This window comes from Nycticebus coucang, chromosome 9 (genome assembly GCF_027406575.1).
Source record: "Nycticebus coucang isolate mNycCou1 chromosome 9, mNycCou1.pri, whole genome shotgun sequence".
NCBI lineage: Eukaryota > Metazoa > Chordata > Mammalia > Primates > Lorisidae > Nycticebus > Nycticebus coucang.
The window spans coordinates 49357522-49377799 of NC_069788.1; the positions used below are offsets into that span (position 1 = coordinate 49357522).

Below are 20278 nucleotides of genomic sequence, written 5' to 3' on the forward strand. Positions count from 1 at the left end.
GATATACTCATACACCGATACTATTCAACCATAAAAAGGATGACATAGTAATAAGTGCTACAATGTTTTGAAAATGAACCTCAGAAACATTTTGCTAAGTGAAAATAGCTAGACACAAAAGGACACATATTGTATGATTCCACTTACATGCAATATCCTGCATATGTAAATTTGCAGAGACCAAGAGCAGATTTGTGGTTGCCAGAGTCTGAGGGGAGGGGAAAATGGAGAGTAACTGCTTAATGGATATGGAGTTTTATTTTGGGGTAATGAAAAGCTTTTGAAACTAGATAGAGATGGTGGTTGTACAAATTGTGAACATGCTAAATGCCACTATATTGTTGTATTGTTCTCTTTAAAATGGCTAATTTTATGTTGTGTGAATACCACTTCAATAAAAAAAAAATGACTGATTAGTTTTATATATTTTTCTGCATTTGGTATAGTAGAAATAGCATGAGCTTTGCCAAGCACTGTACTGGGTTCTTTCTTTCTTTTCTTTCTCTTTCCTTCTTTTTCTTTTTTTTTTTTCAGCACAGCACAGATAGACTGGTTTATGGATAATAGTATGGGACAGACTGGGAAGGTACTAGGGTCTGTAGTGATGAGCTTTCCAGGAATAGACAGACAGGAGTGGCCCTGACAGACCAGCAGACAGAGGGACAGGGAAGCAAAACAAATGGGTAAGCAGTTTTGTCCAAGCATCAGATACACCTCTGCCTTAGGGACTTGGCAGAGGAGCAGGGCTGATGGGGGCCTCCCTCCTGGTAGGGCCCCTTCTCCTCACTCTCTGCTGCCCCTCATCCAGCATGAGATACACCTCTGCCTTAGGGACTTGGTCCTTCTTCTCTTTTTTTATTTTTTATTTTTTGACAGACTCTCACTCTGCTGGCCCAGGCTAGAGTGCCATGGCATCAGCCTCATAGCAACCTCAAACTCCTGGGCTGAAGCGATCCTCCTGCCTCAACCTCCCAAATAACTGAGACTACAGTCACCTCCCACAATGCCCAGATAATTTTTCTATTTTTAGGATAAAGAAACTCTTGCTCTAAAAAAAAAGAAAGAAACTCCTGCTCTTACTCAGGCTGGTCTAGAACTCCCATGCTTTCTTTTTTTTTTTTTTTTTTTTTTTTTGTAGAGACAGAGTCTCACTGTACCGCCCTCGGGTAGAGTGCCATGGCGTCACACGGCTCACAGCAACCTCCAACTCCTGGGCTTAAGCGATTCTCTTGCCTCCGCCTCCGGAGTAGCTGGGACTACAGGCGCCCGCCACAACGCCCGGCTATTTTTTGGTTGCAGTTTGGCCGGGGCTGAGGTTTGAACCCGCCACCCTCGGCATATGGGGCCGGCGCCCTACTCACTGAGCCACAGGCGCCGCCCTCCCATGCTTTCACTATAGCTAATCTTCTAATATACAATAACATAGCCATTGTGGTTACAGCACACAGTAGGACCCAAATAAATTAGTCCCCTTGCACAACTTAGTCTTTTTTTTTTTTTTTTTGGTAGAGACAGAGTCTCACTGTACCGCCCTCGGGTAGAGTGCCGGGTAGAGTGCCGTGGCGTCACACGGCTCACAGCAACCTCTAACTCTTGGGCTTACGCGATTCTCTTGCCTCAGCCTCCCAGGCAGCTGGGACTACAGGCGCCCGCCACAACGCCCGGCTATTTTTTTGTTGCAGTTTGACCGGGGCTGGGCCTGAACCCACCACCCTCGGTATATGGGGCCGGCGCCCTACTCACTGAGCCACAGGTGCCGCCACACAACTTAGTCTTATATGAAATTGTCCATGTCCCCAAGGCCCACAGATTCCTTACAGTACCTACTCTCTCTAGAGTACCATGTAGCACTCAGATATACTCCCTCTTCATGACGTGCTATTTAAGTGCCCCCATTTTTAAACTTCTACATAATAGGGAACTTCTCTTACACTTTCAATGTTTTCAGTATGCCGCAACTTGTGGCACTTGCTTTGTGTCTCTTACCAGTCACAGTCCTAGCAGGAAATGGATAGCACAATCAAATTCAGATAATTTAGGGAAGAGTTTAATAAAGTGATAATTACAAAGATGTAGGCAGGATATAGGGAAATCACAAAGGATAGTGCATGCAGTACCTCAGTATCCACAGTTCTGCTGTGACCACCTCCAAGCTCAAAAAGATGAGAGGGCAAGTAGGTAGAGAGCCTCCTCAATAAAAACTGTGAACTTCACTGATAGAGTCCATTCAGGACAACTTCCTGAAGCGGAAAACAGGGTGGAGACTGAATCTATAGAGAAAATATATCTGATGCAGTATACAATAGCATTGATTCAGAGGAGTGTGAGAGTACTGAGCCTTTTCCGAGCAGAAAAGGAATGTAGAGTCTGTGATGCTGCTTAGCATATAGGACTAGCAGTTTCTCTTAATCATCTCAGACAATTTTCATCTCTTTGGACCCTTTTCCTTCTATTTACAAGTTGAAGGAGTTAGTCTGATAACCAAGGTCCCGATTGCGTCCTTAGGTACATGATCTTCAGTTCTAACACAGAAAAAGTTTTTTTTTTTTTAATTACAAATATTTTAACATTTTTACTCTCATGGTTACAAATCAACAATCTCTGGCACTATCAGAACCAACCTTTTAGTGTTACAGAGAAGTTGACATTAGCAAGTGGACAGGCAACAACTCAACTTTGTCATAAGTTATAGAATAAGCATTATTTTGTGGTAAAACGGCCACATTTTAAAAAATCTAACGAGATGTAATAGGTGATTCAGAACTTTCGGTTCTCATCCTGGGTCAACAAGCCTTTTCTCTCACGGTTCATTATGAAAGTGTTAATAAAGTGGTTTTGTAAATTCTGGCTCTAGTTGTGTCCGTTTAAGTTCAAAGTGGGGAGAAGTTCAAAATGTCCTATTTCCACAAGAATCCTGCAAGAGAGTAATTGTCTTCATTTTAGATAGGAAAACAAGCCGAACTGAGATTCAGCCAACATGAAGGGTTGCAGAGCCGCTGCCCCTTAACACCTCTGGGGATTCTTTTCTTTTTTTTTGAGACAGAGTCTCACTATGTCACCCTCGGTAGAGTGCCGTAACGTCACAGCTCACAGCAACCTCAAACTCTTGGGCTTAAACGATTCTCTTGCCTCAGCCTCCCAAGTAGCTGGGACTACATCTCTGGGGATTCTAACATTCCCTTCTGTGACGCGGGGTTTGCAGGCTCAGAAACGAACCCAAGCAACCGCGCTGCAGCTAGCCGGGAGATGGCAACGCCCAGCGGGCCGGAAAGGCGTGCAGAAGCCCCACCCACCAGGGCGGGATCCCTAAGGGAAGGCAGGGTAGGGGGCGGGGCCTAAGGCCGCGGGAATCCCAAACCCGCCCCTTTCCCCACCCCTCGATTTCTCGCCATGGCCCCTGCACTGCTACTGGTCTCTGCTGCCCTCACCTCTTTCATCCTAGCCTTTGGCACTGGAGTGGAATTCGTGCGTTTTACCTCCCTTCGGCCACTTCTAGGAGGAATCCCGGAATCTGGTGGTCCGGGTGAGCGGGAGGGATTGAGGCTAAGCTCCAGGGTAGGAAGGTGTAACCGGAGCAGAGGGAGCGAGGGCGGGACTTGGAGACAAATGACAGGGGAAGTCCAGGAGAGGGAACTCGAGCCTTGAAAGTGGCGAGACACAGCAGAGGAGGGAGACCTGAAAGCTAAATTAGGACTTTGGGGATTAGCGGTTTGGAAAGACGGGAGAGAGAGACTGAGTGGGAGGTAAAAGATGATAACCAGAGTATTTTAAGGAAAGCGTTTTATGGAGGGAACTTTGGAGAGGAGAATATTAAAAAGAGGGATCATTTGGAGAACCTAAGTAAGAAGGGCAATCCAGCGGTGGTCTCTCCAGCTATGCTTTTTTGTGACTGCCCAACATAATTTTTCTATGAATCCTCTTCTCCAGGTCTGAAGGAGGCTTAGAGAAGAGGGAAGAAACAAGAAATGGAAAAGTGAGATGGGCACGGCCTAGTGAGGAAGAATTAAGGTTCTTGAAAGTATTAAGGAGAAGTCCTGGGGCCCCAAGAGGAGATAAAGGTAGGAGGAAACAGTCTACCATCTTCTTGATCTTTTGTCTCTTTCTCCTTCAAATCTCCCTAGTTGCCCGCCAGGGATGGATGGCTGCCCTGCAGGACCGCAGCATCCTTGCCCCCCTGGCTTGGGATCTGGGGCTCCTGCTACTATTTGTTGGGCAACACAGCCTCATGGCAACTGAGACAGTGAAGGCGTGGATATCTCAGTACTTTGGGGTTCTTCAGAGATCACTGTATGTGGCATGCACTGCCCTGGCCTTGCAGGTAGGAGGTTCCCTGACAGCTGAGTCCCTAAGGGAGACAGAACGTGGGAGGGATGTCCTAGAATGGAGGGGCAAAATGTGGGTTAAGGAGAAGGAGAACTGAGGCTGTTCAGGACTTTAATCTCAGCCTCCATTCCCCCACAGCACATATCCTACTTTTTATCAAGAAGGGTGTACTACTGGTCATTCCCCAAACACATTATGCGCATTCTCACCTTTGCAACTTTGTTCATGTTATCATGCTTAAGATCTCCTCCTTAACTCCCCTTCAGTCCTACCCTTTCTTCAAAACCACTTCCCTGGGTCTTAAGAGAAGGCTTACCAGTTAATACTTGTGTTTGGCATAGGCTACTTCATGTACTTAGCAGGTCACCTCCATCTGTTCTGTAAGTCTTCAGGGTAGAGACAAGCTATCCTTATCACCTTGGGACTTCATCCAGCACCCTCTACAGGGTGAATATTTGCTGGTGGTGTTTATGAGAGAGGTGGGAGAGAACTGCCGTCTAGCCTGGGGTGGGGACAGCCTCTAGGTCTGGTGGGCAGGGTAACCAGCCCTCATCCTTCCCCAGCTGGTGATGCGGTACTGGGAGCCTGTACCCAGAGGCCCTGTATTGTGGGAGGCTCGAGCTGAACCATGGGCCACCTGGGTGCCCCTCATGTGCTTTGTGCTTCATGTCATTTCCTGGCTCCTCATCTTCAGCATCCTTCTCGTCTTTGACTATGCTGAGCTCATGGGCCTCAAACAGGTAAGGCTCTCAAATCTTCTGACCTTTTCCGGCATTCCTCTTTCTTTCTCTTCCAGGGATCTCTCTCCCCTTTCTCTCACGCTCTGTTCTTCTACCTTCCCCTCGCTTTCTACTCCCTCACCTTCTTTTCTTTTCTTTTTTTTTTTTTTTTGGCTGGGGCTGGGTTTGAACCCGCCACCTCCAGCATATGGGACCGGCGCCCTACCCGCTGAGCCACAGGCGCTGCCCTCACCTTCTTTTCTTTTGAGACAGTCTCCCTTCAACTTTCCTCCAAAAGACAGCAACTATGAGCCTCCTGGCTTGAGGAAGGTACATGGACCAGAGACCAGGATCAGGGGCCCAAGTCTCAGGAGTTGGTTCTTGGACCTGAGTTTTTGCCAATGGGTAGTGCCTGGAAGAGGGGGAAAGAGGTGGCTGCATGGGGGAAAGAGATGGCTACATTGGGAAAAGGCCTTAACTCCATTTTTAAGCTATTCTCTATCTCCTAGGTTTACTACCATGTCCTGGGTCTGGGTGAGCCTCTGGCCTTGAAGTCTCCCCAGGCTCTGAGACTCTTCTCCCACCTGCGCCACCCAGTATGTGTAGAGCTGCTGACTGTGCTGTGGGTGGTGCCCACCCTGGGCACTGACCGACTCCTCCTTGCTCTCCTCCTTACCCTTTACCTGGGCCTGGCTCACGGACTTGACCAGCAAGACCTCCGTTACCTTCGGGCCCAGCTACAAAGAAAACTCCACGTGCTCTCTCGGCCCCAGGATGGGGAGGCAGAATGAGAAGCCAACTCTAGTTCCAAGTCCTATACTTCCTCTCCTCCTCAAATTTAAATCCTTTTACATCCAGGCCCTGGCTGCTTCAGACCAAAGGCTCAAATCCACAGAATGAGGGAGATGCCCCTTCCATTCCTTCAAACTTCATTCCCTGGGTTCACCTTCATCCCCTAAATTCTGAGTTTCAATCACTGGACCCAAGTCTACTTTTCACCAGCCAGGAGGAGGGTGGGTGGCACTTATCTGTACCCTCACAATTTAGGGCATGACATACTCCCCCCAACAGCCTCCTCACAAGGAAAGGCTCTGGCCTGACCACTCCCCTGGCACTGTTACTGGCCCCTGTACCTCAGGGATCCCCTTCTCCACGTTTTACTTCCACTTCAAGAAGCTGGACCAGGGCCTGCAAAGTCTGACAGCCTGTCTGCCTGTCCAGGTCCAAGCCGTGGTTCTCCACTCCCCGCCCTAGTTTTTCTACCTCCTTAGACCCCGCCCTCCCCTGGGCTTGGTCCTCCAACCTAGCCAAAGTGATGCTCTTCCTCTTGACTGGGTGTCTTAGGGATCCCTGTACTGCAGAGAAACACGTGCTGCAGGAAAATAAAATTCAACCTGTTGTTTCTACATAAGGCAGGCAATCTGTTGGTCTTTCAAGCTAAAGGGCTAAATTTGCGAAGGGAGGTGTGCTGAGGCTGAGAGCGCCAAACTCCAGTCTGGGCAGCCACCACGCCCTCTGGCAACTGCTGAGCTGCGGCCACTACCACAGACCCACCTCCACCTTGCCAGAGAGTACTGTTTCTTTCCCTTCAAATCTCCCAGTTTCCCCGCAGCAGACCAAGGACCCATAGGAGGCAGGTTGAAGCTAAAAAGAGAAGGGGCAGAGCTCTGGCAAGGGAGCGTGGTTTCTCAGTTGGCTTCTGAGAGCCTCTCCTGCTATGCCTCCGCACAGGCCCCCTCACAGCCTGGCTGCTGCCCTCGACACCACAGTAACAAAGGCTGGCTCGGGAAGGCAAAAGCGTAGGGAGGAGCGACAGAAGATGGGAAGGGCGGGCCCGGCCCGTTGCAGCTGCCGCTTCCTCCCCAAATCCCTCGAGGGGCCTGAGTCACGGGCCGCCACCCAGATTCTGTGAGCTGGGGGAGGGATTCTGGACACCTGGCTTCTCAGGGCTTCTGGGCGGGAAGGGGATGAGGGACCCTGGTGACAGCGGAGGAGTAGGTGGGTGGATAAGAGGGCGGTCCAGGAGTTGAGTCCCACGCTGGGAGGGAGGGAGCGAGGCCCCGCCCCCTCCCCGGCTCCGCCCTGCGCCCCCTTTCCTTTCTGATTGTCCTTAGACAAAGCGGTCGCCGCCCCCCGCCCAGCCCCCTAGTCTTGGTCTCCGTTCCTCCTCCTCTGCTCCCTCTTTCCCTCCTCCTCTCCCCTCCCTCCAGTCTCCGGATCTCCCTCGTTCCCTCTCTCCTCCTCTTCCTCTCTCCGGACGCCTGGCTCCTCCACAACCCCTCCCCCGAGGGCCCTTGGGCGTGTGAGTTAACTGAAGGGCTCAGACTTGGGCAGGGGTGTCTCCTTGCTCTGGTCCCCGCTCTTGTCCCTGGCCCAAACCTTGGGCTGTCTCCTCTTTGTGCCGAGACTGTCTGTGGGGTCAGAGCCGGTTGGTGATGGCTGGCTCTGTCAGGACTACATGAGAGCGGGGACCGGGCACCGGACTCTAGGGCTCTGGAGAGGGAGGCATGGAGCCCCTCTTGGCATTCTTGCGTGGCGGCGCGCAGCCGGTGGGACAGGCAGACTGTGGCGACAGGACTGAGGGGGGGGTGGACTGTGTTCTGGGAACGTGCTGGCAGCCCAGACGCTGGGGTTCCGAAAGTCCCCGGGGAGGGGTATTTCCCCTGACCCGCCTTAGGGGCGGAGCGCGGGAAGGAGGGGTGGGGGCTACGGGGCCAGAGAGGCGTGGCCCCAGCGGAGCCTGAAGGGGAGCCGTGGACCTCCGCCGCTGGCGCTGAGACACGCCAGGCGGCCGCCGCGGTCCCTTTTCCCGCTCCCCTGATTTCTCCTTCTCCCTGAGACCTCCTCCCTCTCCGCCCCTCCTTACCTCCCCGACATCCCCTCAGGTCCTGTTGACTCCCTCGGAGGGGGATTTGCTGACCTTTCTTCCCACACTTCTTCCCTGGGATATCGATGTGGCAGCCTCGCCTGAACCCAGTTCCCCCTCTTTTCTCTCTTCTCCCTCACGCCAACTTCTCTTTTCGCCCCTCTATTTCCTCACAATCTTGGGACTGTCTTTAGTACCCATTAACCCTGTACTGCCAAATCTGGCTCCTGCCCTCATTGCCCTGAATCTCGACTCTTCCTCTCACGCTATCCCAATCCCCAACTTGTTCATAGCTTCTCTTCACTTTTCAACACCGCCCCCTTCTCTTCCCTCCCTTTTCTCCCTCTTTCCCTCTGTCCTCATCCTCAGCTCCTCATCCCTTCCCTGTGTCCCATCTCTCCTCCTCCACTTCCTCTCCTCCCACCCCCATCTCACCCGCTGGGCCTCTCTGGAGCCTCTCCTTCCTGTTCTCTACCCCCAGCGCTCCTTACCCTCACCTCAAGACGTAATGGCCACCATCCCAGACTGGAAGCTACAGCTGCTAGCTCGGCGCCGGCAAGAGGAGGCATCGGTTCGTGGCCGGGAAAAAGCAGAGAGAGAGCGCCTGTCCCAGATGCCAGCCTGGAAGCGGGGGCTCCTGGAGCGCCGCCGGGCCAAGCTTGGGCTGTCTCCTGGTGAGCCTAGCCCTGTGCCTGGGACTGCAGAGGCTGGACCTCCAGACCCAGATGAGTCTGCTGTCCTTTTGGAGGCCATTGGGCCAGTGCACCAGAACCGATTCATCCGGCAGGAGCGGCAGCAGCAGCAACAGCAACAGCAACAACGGAGTGAAGAACTACTTGCTGTGGAGAGAAAGCCTGGGCCTCTGGAGGCCAGAGATCAAAGACCCAGCCCTGGGGTGATGCGGGATCAGAGCCCCAAGGGAAGAGAGTCAAGAGAAGAGAGGCTAAGTCCCACGGACACCAGAGAGAGGAGGCCGGGGATTGGGGGAGCCCAAGAGTTGAGCCCCAGGCTTTTGGAGGCTTGGGACAGGAGGCAAAGCCCAGGAGAGGCGGGAGACAGGAGTGCCCGACTGTCAGAGACATGGAAATTGAGGCTGAGCCCTGGAGAAACTCCAGAGCAGAGTTTGAGACTGGCAGATTCTCGAGATCAAAGCCCCAGGAGAAAAGAGATGGGGGAAAGTAGACTGAGTCCAGGGGAATCTAGCAACCAGAAGTCAGGCCTGACAGAGGCCCATAAGTGGAAGCCTGACTCTAGAGAATCTCAGGAACAGAGTTTGGCACAACTGGAGGAAACAGAGTGGAAGCTGAGCTCAGGAGAAGAAAAAAAAGACCACTCAGAGAAATGTAGGAGAAAGGAAGAGAAGCCTATTTCAGGGATGGCCCCAGAACAGATTACAGGGCTATCAGAAACTCTGACAAGGGAGGCTGAAGACAACAGCTCTGAAAGAGTGGAGAGGGCGGAACAGAGGCCCAGCCCTGTGGAAGATGGTGAGAGGGGCTTAAAGCCAATGGAAGGGTGGAAATGGACCCTGAACTCTGGGAAGGCTAGAGAATGGACACCCAGGGACACAGAGATTCAAACTCAAAAGCCAGAACCTCCAGAGTCAGCTGAGAAGCATCTGGGGCCTCCTGGTATAGAGGCTAGAGAAGGGGAGGCTGAGAAGGAGGAGGTGGGGGCTCAGGGCAGGCCTCTGAGAAACCTGCTGAACCGCTGCTCTCTGCCCTCCCCCCTCCCACCAGAGGACTCTGGGACCGGAGGCCTGAGACAGCAGGAAGAGGAAGCAGTGGAACTCCAGCCCCCACCATCAGCCCCCCTGTCTCCTCCACCCCCAGTTGCCCCCCAACCCCCTGGTGATCCCCTCATGAGCCGACTGTTCTATGGGGTGAAGACAGGGCCTGGGGTTGGAGCCCCCCGCCGTAGTGGACACACTTTCACAGTCAACCCCCGGCGGTCTGTGCCCCCTGCAACCCCAGCCACTCCGGCAACCCCAGCCACAACTGATGCTGCAGTCTCTGGGGTTGGGAAGAAGCGGTACCCGACTGCTGAGGAGATTCTGGTTCTAGGGGGCTACCTTCGTCTCAGCCGCAGCTGCCTTGTCAAGGGGTCCCCCGAAAGACACCACAAACAGGTAGGGGAGCTGCCAAGCCAGACTTCTTAGAAGTCACTTGTCAGTTCTCTCTGGACTCGTCTTTCTTTTTTATACCCCTGTATTCTTGTCCTCCTCTATTTTTTTTTTTGTTAATTTCTGTCACCACCCTTCCTCCCTCTGCAAACATACCCTTCTCCTAGCCCTCTTTTTCCATTTTGAGCCCCAAAGATTTGCCCAGCAATCAAATGCTGTCTCTGGGTGTGTCTTTCTTTCTCAGGGTGTGCCTGGGCTGCTTGTTCTCCCTTCCCTCAGGCTCTGAGTTTCCTTCCCCCATTTCTTTCCTGCCTTTCTTCTGAGTCTGTGACCCACTCTAGCCCATCTGGTGGGAGTTAGGAGCCCAAACCAACAACCTTGAATCTGGAAGGGCATGCTCACCAGAGTGAAAGCTCTTACTGCTTTCCAGGGGACAGAATGTCGAGGTAGGAAAGCTGGGGTGGAGGAAAGGATGAGCTTGGGGTTCTAGGTAGAAATTGCAGAGAGAGGCTTGGTGCCTGTAGCTCAAGCGGCTAGGGCGCCAGCCATATACACTAGAGCTGGCGGGTTCGAATCCAGCCTGTGCCTGCCAAACAACAATGACAACTGCAACCAAAAAGAAAAAAATGGCTGGGCATTTTGGCAGGCGCCTGTGGTCCCAGCTACTTGGGAGGCTGAGGCAAGAGGATCTCTTAAGCCCAAGAGTATGAGGTTGCTCTAAGCTGCGACACTGCAGCACTTTACCCAGGATGACAGTTTGAGACTCTGTTTCAAAGAAAAAGAAATTGCAGAGAGAAGCCAGTGGAGAAAGATCTCACACCCCCAAGGAAAAGCAGGCAGGGCTGAGTGTCTCCTAGGATAGAGGGGAAGGGGGAATGGAACTGGGCTGGCCAAAGAGCAGAGAGAAGGCTTTTAAATCCTCCCCCCACCCCCCACCCCAGTCTGCCCAATGGAAGAGATACACACAGAGGCCATTTGAAGTGGGGTGACCTCGGGGTTGCACACCCCCAGCTGGCCACTGCTTCAGACAGTGCTTCCTTCTCTCTTGGGACAAGAAAAGCCTTCTCTTCCAAAATATCCCCGCCCCTTACTCCCCCGTTGTTCCTCCTTGGGCTTCCCCTCCCTCCCCAGAACTGGCTCAGCAATTGGTTTTCCCCTATCCCTGCCATCCTGGCCTCTCCCTCCCTTTGGGGTAGCAAAAGAGAAAGGTGCATTTGGATATACAATGCTGAGAGCAGATAATGGACAGGGAGTACACTGGGAGTTGGGGAAAGAGATGGAGGTTGAGGCCAGCACAGGGTTAGAGGTTAGAGGTGAACAAGGACATACAGGGGGTTGGGAGCAGCCAGGCTGACTTCCCTGCCAGCCCTGACCGACTCCTTCCTTATGCACACCCATCAGTTTCCAGCTTGAAAATCTCTAGGGAGAAAAAGGTCCCACACTCAGATGTCTCCAATACAGGGGTCCCTCTACTAATACATATCTCCCTAGACCCTGGGAAACTCAGTCTCTTCTTATCTCATATGTTAATGTCCTCAGATTTGTTTTTTGTGTCCTTGGTGTTGGTGGGAAACCACAGGGACCAAGGACCTGGATTAAACTTGGGGAGTCATTTGATCTATTCATCTTCACATGGAACATAAGCTCCTATCTTGAGCCATGGTATTTTGGAATCTACCCTGAGCTGTCTGACTGCTACCCATCCCCTACCCCTCAGGGCTGGGCAGATGCAAAGGAAGGAGGTCAGGAAATTCTACCAGGGTGAGGTGTTCAGAAAAGTCACTTCCTACTGAGGCTGGCTTGTGCCCTTGGGGAGGAAGGAGCATGAAGCTTTGGGGCCCAAAGCCCAGGGAGCATCCAAAGGAGCCAGGAATTGAATGTAGGGCAGGACCTTTGATGGTGACCATGCCTAAGCCAGGGAGTAGGGGAGCCGGAAGCAGATCACCCAAACAGGAAGCCTGGGGTGGGGACCGGAAGGCTGGTGTGGCTGAGTGGGGAACACTGGGCCTTGGGCCTGCCAGAACTGTGCTCAGGATGTGGTGAGAGAATAAGGAAGCAGCAGCTCAAGGGAAGGGGTAGGGTGGGGAAGAGGCAGCAGAAAGTTCTCTGTACCCAGACACCTCGCCCTCCACTCTCTCTCAGGCCTTCCCTCCCTTAGCACCTTGTTCATCAGGGACTGGTGTGCCTTGTCCCACTTCTGCAACCCACTGGCTCAGGGATAAGAGATAAGAGGACCCCAACACCAATCTCACCACCTTCCCTAAATAATTCCTGTTTGTGGGCTGATTCCATCAAACTTATCCCTGCCATCAGGAGGGAAATTTCAGCCCTGCCATGGGAGCCCAGGGGATGGACTATGGCTGGTGCCGTTCCCCAGAGGTCCCTTGGGCTGAGAGATTAGCTCCTTTGTGACCGTATATAGCTGAGGGAGAGGAGTGAGTGAGTCACCCTACTTCTCCCCCCACTACCATGCAGGCTGTGCATTCCTGAGAAGCCCAGTCAGAAGTTGGGGGGTGGTGGTGGTGGTGAAAGAGTAGGTTGGGAGGAGAGACAAGAGTAGATAGTAAACTTTAGGGCAGCGGTTCTCAACCTGTGGGGTCGTGACCCCTTTGGAATGTATTAAAGGTTTGCAGCATTAGGAAGGTTGAGAACCATTGCCCTAGAGGTTTTTATCCTAAAAGGAGATATGAAAAGAAAACAGAAACGGGCTCCTAGAAATTTGGATAAATCCTGTCAATTATAGACTCAGAAGTGGTCCCTTTCAAGAAGTTGAGATATGGGGCGGCGCCTGTGGCTCAGTCGGTAGGACGCCGGCCCCATATACCGAGGGTGGCGGGTTCAAACCCGGCCCCGGCTAAACTGCAACCAAAAAATAGCCGGGCATTGTGGCGGGCGCCTGTAGTCCCAGCTACTCGGGAGGCTGAGGCAAGAGAATCACTTGGGCCCAGGAGTTGGAGGTTGCTGTGAGCTGTGTGAGGCCACGGCACTCTACCGAAGGCCATAAAGTGAGACTCTGTCTCTACAAAAAAAAAAAAAAAAAAAAAAACAAGAAGTTGAGATATAAGCAGTCTGGCTGCTGTCACTGCTATCACAGACTAGAGGTTCACTATGTACAGGCTGGACTATCCCCAGATTCTTCCTTTGATGGTGACCATCAAAGGAAAAAAGAAAATATGTCAAATGGTATATAAAACCAGTGTATGGTGCCCCATGATCGCATTAATGTACACAGCTATAATTTAATAATAAATTAATTAATTAAAAAAATATAGCTGGGTGTTTGGCGGTGTCCGTAGCTCAGTGGGCAGGGCACTGGCCACATACACTGGGGCTGGTGGGTTCAAACCCAGCCCAGGCCTGCTAAACAACAATGACAACTGCAACAACAACAACAAAAAGAAAAATAGCCAGGTGCTGTGGTGGGTGCCTGTAATCCCAGCTACTAGGGAGGCTGAGGCAAGAGAATCTTTTGAGCCCAAGAGTTTGAGCTATGACGCCATGGCACTCTACCGAGGGTGATAAAGTGAGATTCTGTCTCAAAACAAAAAAATCGTTTATTTATTATATTCATATCTGCTATCAAAGGAGCTTGGAAGTTGCTATAGTGGATAAGATCTGTCCAGACCTTAGATGAGGTATCAACAGAGAACCAATGCTGGAGGAAGAATCTGGGGATAGTCCAGCCTGTACATAGTTCAGCCTGTACCAGAGGTTCACCTCTGGTCTGTGATAGCAGTGACAGCAGCCAGACTGCTTATATCTCAACTTCTTTTTTTTTTGTAGAGACAGAGTCTCACTTTATGGCCCTCGGTAGAGTGCCGTGGCCTCACACAGCTCACAGCAACCTCCAACTCCTGGGCTTAAGTGATTCTCTTGCCTCAGCCTCCCGAGTAGCTGGGACTACAGGCGCCCGCCACAACGCCCAGTTATTTTTTGGTTGCAGTTTGGCCGGGGCCGGGCTTGAACCCGCCACCCTCAGTATATGGGGCCGGTGCCTCACTGAGTGAGCCATAGGCGCCGCCCTTGACATATTTTCATCATACTGGTTAACATAGCCTTCCTGGTATTTTCTTAGTTATTGTGTTGAGACATTTACACTCTACATCCAGTAAGTTTCACATGTACCCTTGTAAGATGCACCATAGGTGTGATCCCACTGAGCTATTTTTTGAGATGGGGTCTCACTCTTGCTCAGGCTAGTCTCGAACCTGTGAGCTCAGGCGATCCATCCACCTCGGCCTACCAGAGTGCTAGGATTACAGACTTGAGCCACTGCACCCGGCCCAATAAGCAAATATTTTATTTGGTAAGCAATTATGGGGGAAAAATTAGAACAGGGATAAGTGGAATAGAGTCAAGAGGCAGGGGAAGTGAATGTGTCAACTTTAGAATAGGGCCATCAGGAGGGAGGGAACCATGGGGACATTTGGGGGAAGAGCATTGCACACAGAAAGAACTCCTGTGAAAAGGCCCTGAGGTGACAGTGTATCTGGTGGGCTTGGAGGAAACCAAGGTCAGTGTGACTAGTGTGAAGGAGGATGCCAGAGAGGTAAAGGAAGGATGGCATATTGGGAACACCTGTAAGCTTTGGTCAGGCCCTGGCTTTTGCTGCAAGTGAAATGGGGAGCTGTTGCAGGGTTTGGAGCCAAGAAGTGACACGTACAGTCCCTGAGTTCCAGCTCTCCGTGGGACTAAACTGTCATATCTCATACAGTCCTTGGCAATCACCTGTTCAGTCACATTCCTGCCTTCTCATACTCCAGTTCATGCAGAGACTCAGGGATGTAGGGCTCAGCCCCAAGATTTCCTAAACAGTTGCCAGGGGAGGCCTGAGTAGATCATCTAGGCCTTTCCAAGTAGTACACATAGAATCCTGTTTGTCTCCCTAATCCCTTTGGCTCCCAGACTTAATCCCACCCTGCCCCTTCCCCCTGAGCTTCTTAAGAGGGCAAAGGGGAAGGGTAGAGAGGCAGTGAGAACAGCTGGGGCTCACCCTGCTCTCTGGACAGTATGGGTTTTTTTGTTTTTTTGTTTGCTTGTTTGTTCATTTAAGACAGAGTCTCTTGGGCAGTGCCTGTGGCTCAAAGGAGTAGGGCGCCGGCCCTATGTACAGGAGGTGGCAGGTTCAAACCTGGCCCCAGCCAAAAACTGCAAAAAAAAAAAAAAGAAGACAGAGTCTCAATCTGTTGCCCCTGGTGGGGTACAGTGGCAGCATCAGCTCACTGCAACCTCAAATTCCTGGGCTCAATCAATCCTCCTGCCTCAGTCTTCTGAGTAGCTGAGACTTGCGGTCTCATGCCAAAATGTCCAGCTAATTTCCTGTTTTTAGCAGAAACAGGGTCTCTCACTCCCACTTCAGCCTCTCAGAGTGCTAGCATTACAGGAGTGACCACCATGCCTGGCTGGGACAGTTTTGGATAGTTTTTTGCATCTGTCTCTACCTTTCCCCTCTGTCTCTAACTATTCCTTTTGGACACCCTCTCCATCTGTACTCTAGGTTTGTATGGGCTTTCCTCTCTGCCCTTGTCATCTCTCCCAGCTGCACCTCTGAGGGACTCAGGAACTCATCTTCTCCCCTGTGTATTGGAGTCTCTTGGTTCCTCTGAGCCTTTCTGTTGATCTCTTATCCCTTCCCAGGCCCTTAACCCCCTTTGCTGTGGATAGGAGAGGAGTGAAAGGAGTAGGAGCAGGCAGCTGCCTAGGAGACAGCAAGGGACTGAGGGTATGAAAACCTTGCTTTTAGGGCGGCGCCTGTGGCTCAAGGGGCAGCGCGCTGGTCCCATATGCCGGAGGTGGTGGGTTCAAACCCAGCCCCGGCCAAAAAAAAAAAAAAAGAAAACCTTGCTTTTAGCTGGGACTCTCTCCTCAACCAGCTCTTAAGTGCCTGGCCAGGTCAAATCTTAACTCATCTTAGAAGCCTACCTAATTGCCCCCAGGGTCCAAAGACTCAGTTCTGATCACAGCACCATGTGTGTTTTGTTTTTGTTTTTTAATTTGAGACAGAGTCTCACTATGTCGCCCTCAGTAGAGCTGTGTCATCACAGCTCACAGCAACCTCAAACTCTTGGGCTCAAGCATTGCCTCAGCCTCCCAAGTAGCTGGGACTACAAGCACCCGCACAAGGCCCGGCGGATTTTTTGTTGCAGTTGTCATTGTTTGGCAGGCTGGGGCCGGGTTCGAGCCGCCAGACCCTGTGTATGTGGCTATGTGGTGGGCGCTCTAGCTGCTGAGCTACATACAGGTGCCGAGCCAGCACCATGTATTTTCATTTCTTTTAACCCTTCTGTTTCCCACAGGGAACTTAGTTCTACGTTCCACCCTTCTGTTTCTCAGGCCCCTGCCAAAGCCACAAGCCAAAGTCCGATATGTTTGAAACCATGATTGAAGAGGGAAGTCTAGGCTGGAGAGCGAGTATGGAAAAGAAAACTAGATCCAAGTGGATGGGGAGAAGAGTCAGCAGGGTGCCTATGTCCAGCCTGGACCCCCCCTCACCCTTCCACCCGGTCCCCTGCAGCCTTCCTGGGCTTCCCCCCTGGGTTTCCCCCTGACTTCCAGCGCTGAGAGTGTCTCCAACCCCCTTTCCCTCCCTCAGCTCAAGATCTCCTTCAGCGAGACGGCTCTGGAGACCACGTACCAATACCCTTCTGAGAGTTCTGTGCTGGAGGAGCTGGGCCCGGAGCCCGAGGTCCCCAGTACATGCCACCCTCCAACGGCCCAACCCGACGACGAAGAGGATGAGGAGGAGCTGCTGCTGCTGCAGCCTGAGCTCCAGGGCGGGCTGCGCACCAAGGCCCTGATCGTGGGTGAGCGGAGCTCCGCCGGCCCGAGGGCGCCCCCTGGTGTCAGAGTGGCCCCGCGCTCCGGGAGGGAAGGGGATGATTTCCGTAGGTGCTTAAGGGGCTTGGCGGGTTCTCTAGCGTAACCAGTGCCTTAAACAGGTGTGGAAACTGAGGTCCTGGAAAATGAAGCGCACATTGAGTATTCAGGTTTCAAAACCAGACCTCTTTCTGAGCGCTTCAGTTTGATTAAAAACACAGGGTTTGGGCCAGACAGACCTGAGTTTGAATTCCAGCTTATCTCTTGTGTGACGTCAAAGAAACCACCTGATTTCTGATATCAGTTTATTATTTATAAAATGAGTTACTAATAACTGTTAGGGTAGGAACTCGTGAGGCACTGTAGGGGAAGCTACAGGGGAAGGCCTGAGTAGATCAGCTGGGCCTACAGGCATCCTCCATGCGCCTGGCTAGTTTTTCTATTTTTATTTATTTTATTTATTTTTTGAGACAGTCTCACTGTGTCACCCTTGGTAGAGTACCGTGGCATCACAGCTCACAGCAACCTCAAACTCTTGGGCTTAAGCAATTCTCTTGCCTCAGCTTCCCCAGTAGCTGGGACTAAAGGCACCTGCCACAACACCTGGTTGTATTTGTTTTATTTTATTTTTATTTTATCATTGTTATTTTGGACTAAAGGCACCTGCCACAACACCTGGTTATATTTGTTTTATTTTATTTTTATTTTTTATTTTATCATTGTTATTTTTTGAGACAGAGTCTCATTTGTTCTTTTTATTTTATTTTATTTTATTTTTACCCTCAGTAGAGTGTCATAGCATCTTTATCACACAGCAACCTCAAACTCTTGGGCTCAAGCGATCCTCTTGCCTCAGCCTCCTAAGCAGCTGGAACTACAGGTGCCTGCCACAACATCCAGCCATTTTTAGAGATGAGGTCTCGCTCTGGCTCAGGCTGGTCTCTAACTCGTGAGCTCAAGCAGTCCACCTGCTTCCGCCTCCCAGAGTGCTGGGATTTCAGGCATGAGCCCCTGCGCCCAGTCTAATTTTTCTATTTTTAGTGGAGACAGGGTCTTGCTGTTGCTCAGGCTTGTGGCTCAGTCTTTTTAGAGGGTTAAAATGGCTTTTTTCTCTTTTTTTTTCCACTTCAGTAAACTGATAATAGAAGCTGAGATGTCAGGGAGTTGGCTTCCCCTGGCTTTTTCCCTGGGAAGTGGGTTTGTCCTTGGGATATGGTTTTGACGGAACTGGGGCAGAGAGACACAGAGCTGGAGCTGGGTGCTCACCATCCCAACTGTCTGCTTAGGGCTCTTCAAGGCTGATAAGATTTACAGATAAAAGTTAGGCCACAGGTGTTTTAACTAAACAAAGCAAGGGGAGTACTTGTGAGTTTTTACTTCAGAGAGGCAATTATGTGCTGCAACTTTGTTTCCTTACTTCCTGTTTGATAGCTTATTTTCCTGTTAGATAGGTTATTAGTAAGGCCACCTTTCAATAACTATCATCTGGACTTGTTGAAAAGATTAAGTAACTTTTGTGAAACACTTAGAACCATGGCTGCATGTTAAATTACTTAAGCTGTCATGGAGTTATCATGAGATTAAAAAAAATGAATTATAGGGTGGCGCCTGTGGCTCAAGGAGTAGGGCGCCGGTCCCATATGCCGGAGGTGGCGAGTTCAAACCCAGCCCTGGCCGAAAACAAAAACAAAAACAAACAAACAAAAAAAAAAAAAATGAATTATAAGAATGCCTGGCACAGAGTTCAAGCTAAATGAGTGATGATTGTTGATACTGGTAGTACCTGAAAGATATTATAGGACTTACTGTATGCCAGCTGCCCTTAGGTTCAGGGAAGGAGAGGGCAAGAGACAGAGGCCCTCATTCATTCTCTATCATTATTGCCCCTCTCCCACAGATGAGTCCTGCCGGCGGTGACCTTCTTCCAACATGGGGACATACCTCTCTTCTTCCTAAAACTGAAGATCTTGGAGCCCAGAAGATTTAGAGAAGATAGATCCTGAGCCTGGCAGGGAAGGGCAACCAACATCTTCCAACTTGCTTTCCCCATCCTGTTCCTGGGGGCAAAGCTAGTTGCCCAATTTCCATCCTAAACTGAGGTCACTGGTGTGGGTGGGGTTAAACATGCTGGTGCATCCTAAGTGGCTCAAGAGTGAGCAGCAAACCCTGGGGCAGAGCACAGAACTCATTGAGGGTGGAAATAGAACACCTCCCATCTCCATGGCAAGGTACACTTTCCCTATAGCCTTCCTTGACTCCCCAGTGTCCTGTGGAGACTCTAGTTATGAGCACTCATCTCCCAGGGAGGCCAAGACCCGCCTCCATTTATAAGCACTCCCTCCTGTTCTCTAGGTTATTGTCCCCTTTGTTTACAGCTCCTGCCTCCTCTCTTGGCCACAGCCTGGTTTACAAATCCACCAGCTCCCAGCCCCACATGCCAAAGTCCCAGGTTTACAAGCCACACTTATTTGCTATGATGGGTGGAATCCTCTCCTCTGTCCCCTCCAGAACTGGGAGGGTGGCTTCCTCTACTTTTGCTCAGTATTACTTTGCCTCAGTCTTCCCCAAGGGGGAAGGCTAAGACTCATAACTCTGTACCCTATGATAGTTATTTAATTCTGGTCCTCCTAGTGGTTCACAATTGAATTGGGGTGGTATGGGGTGACTAAGAAGGCACCTAACTCTCCTCCCCCATTACGCCTTCTTTATCAATTGCCTGTTTGTTTTGTTTGTTTTTAACTCTCCATAATAAAATGGAGCTCTACCCACTCTCCTGCTGGTTCTCTTTCTTAAGGAAAAGAAAGTGCATGTAAGGGGAAGCTCTGGTGGCTGTGGGAGGGGAAAATGAGAGGGATGAACCAGGAACTCATCACGGACATGGAAAAAGTGGTCTGAGAAGCGGTGCATGGGTTTCATACAAGTCAAGCAGGCAGCATGAGAGAGGACAGTTGCATTCACTAGACTGGAACTGCCAGGAGGACCAACTGTCATTTGGGTTCACTGACATATCCCCATTCCTGGAACTTTGTAGGCACACAAAATTATTTCTAGAATGAATGACTGAAAAAAATGAATGAATAGATGAAAAGAGCTGAAAATTGGAAGCAGAGGACACTCTGAATTGAAGGGTTCCAGTATTCATAAGTCTGCTGCAGGAAGGGTGTGGTGGCTTATGCCTGTAATTCTAACATTTTGGAAGGCCAAGACTGGAGGATTGTTTGTTTATTTATTTATTTTGAGACAGAGTATCACTATGTTGCCCTCAGTAGAGTCCTGTGGCATCACAGCTCACAGCAACCTCCAACTCTTGTGCTTAATTATCTTGCCTCCGCCTCCCAAGTACCTGGGACTACAGCTGCCCACCACAATGCCCGGCTATTTTCTTGTTGTAGTTGTAATTGTTTAGCTGGTCCAGACCGGATTCAAACCCAA

At 50.9% G+C, this 20278-nt stretch overlaps 2 protein-coding genes across 11 annotated transcripts; both read left to right on the forward strand.

Moving 5' to 3' along the window:
- The first annotated feature begins 3031 nt into the window (after window positions 1–3031).
- On the forward strand, window positions 3032–6450 carry NRM (nurim). 7 transcript variants are annotated; one of them, XM_053602918.1, is made up of 5 exons: window positions 3391–3523; window positions 3928–4008; window positions 4122–4318; window positions 4887–5063; window positions 5552–6450. In XM_053602918.1, the coding sequence occupies exons 3-5, from the start codon at window positions 4139–4141 to the stop codon at window positions 5831–5833; spliced, it is 639 nt and encodes a 212-aa protein (XP_053458893.1). In that variant the 5' UTR covers window positions 3391–3523; window positions 3928–4008; window positions 4122–4138; the 3' UTR covers window positions 5834–6450. The 7 variants fall into 7 exon arrangements, with proteins under 7 accessions (XP_053458892.1, XP_053458898.1, XP_053458893.1 ...); XM_053602922.1 differs by having other exon boundaries at window positions 3928–3973; XM_053602919.1 differs by lacking the exon at window positions 3391–3523 and adding an exon at window positions 3571–3743.
- Window positions 6451–6970: 520 nt separating this feature from the next.
- Window positions 6971–19609, forward strand: PPP1R18 (protein phosphatase 1 regulatory subunit 18). Of its 4 annotated transcripts, none has more exons than XM_053602915.1 (4): window positions 6971–7344; window positions 8390–10036; window positions 16623–16833; window positions 18744–19609. In XM_053602915.1, the coding sequence occupies exons 2-4, from the start codon at window positions 8417–8419 to the stop codon at window positions 18761–18763; spliced, it is 1851 nt and encodes a 616-aa protein (XP_053458890.1). In that variant the 5' UTR covers window positions 6971–7344; window positions 8390–8416; the 3' UTR covers window positions 18764–19609. The 4 variants fall into 4 exon arrangements, 3 of the variants coding, with proteins under 3 accessions (XP_053458890.1, XP_053458889.1, XP_053458891.1); XR_008382525.1 differs by lacking the exons at window positions 6971–7344; window positions 18744–19609 and adding exons at window positions 7362–7600; window positions 16364–16491 and having other exon boundaries at window positions 16623–16761; XM_053602914.1 differs by lacking the exon at window positions 6971–7344 and adding an exon at window positions 7362–7600.
- The last annotated feature ends 669 nt before the right edge of the window (window positions 19610–20278 follow it).

What these genes read in the sequence shown, in the direction of transcription:
- NRM (XM_053602917.1), top strand. Translation starts at nt 3,391, where the DNA reads ATGGCCCCTGCACTGCTACTGGTCTCTGCTGCCCTCACCTCTTTCATC. An exon ending in CCCGGAATCTGGTGGTCCGG is followed by an intron (nt 3,524 to 4,121) that starts GTGAGCGGGAGG and finishes AAATCTCCCTAG; the next exon opens with TTGCCCGCCAGGGATGGATG. An exon ending in GCACTGCCCTGGCCTTGCAG is followed by an intron (nt 4,319 to 4,886) that starts GTAGGAGGTTCC and finishes ATCCTTCCCCAG; the next exon opens with CTGGTGATGCGGTACTGGGA.
- PPP1R18 (XM_053602914.1), top strand. Translation starts at nt 7,550, where the DNA reads ATGGAGCCCCTCTTGGCATTCTTGCGTGGCGGCGCGCAGCCGGTGGGA. An exon ending in GCGCGCAGCCGGTGGGACAG is followed by an intron (nt 7,601 to 8,389) that starts GCAGACTGTGGC and finishes CTCTACCCCCAG; the next exon opens with CGCTCCTTACCCTCACCTCA. An exon ending in CACCAAGGCCCTGATCGTGG is followed by an intron (nt 16,834 to 18,743) that starts GTGAGCGGAGCT and finishes CCTCTCCCACAG; the next exon opens with ATGAGTCCTGCCGGCGGTGA.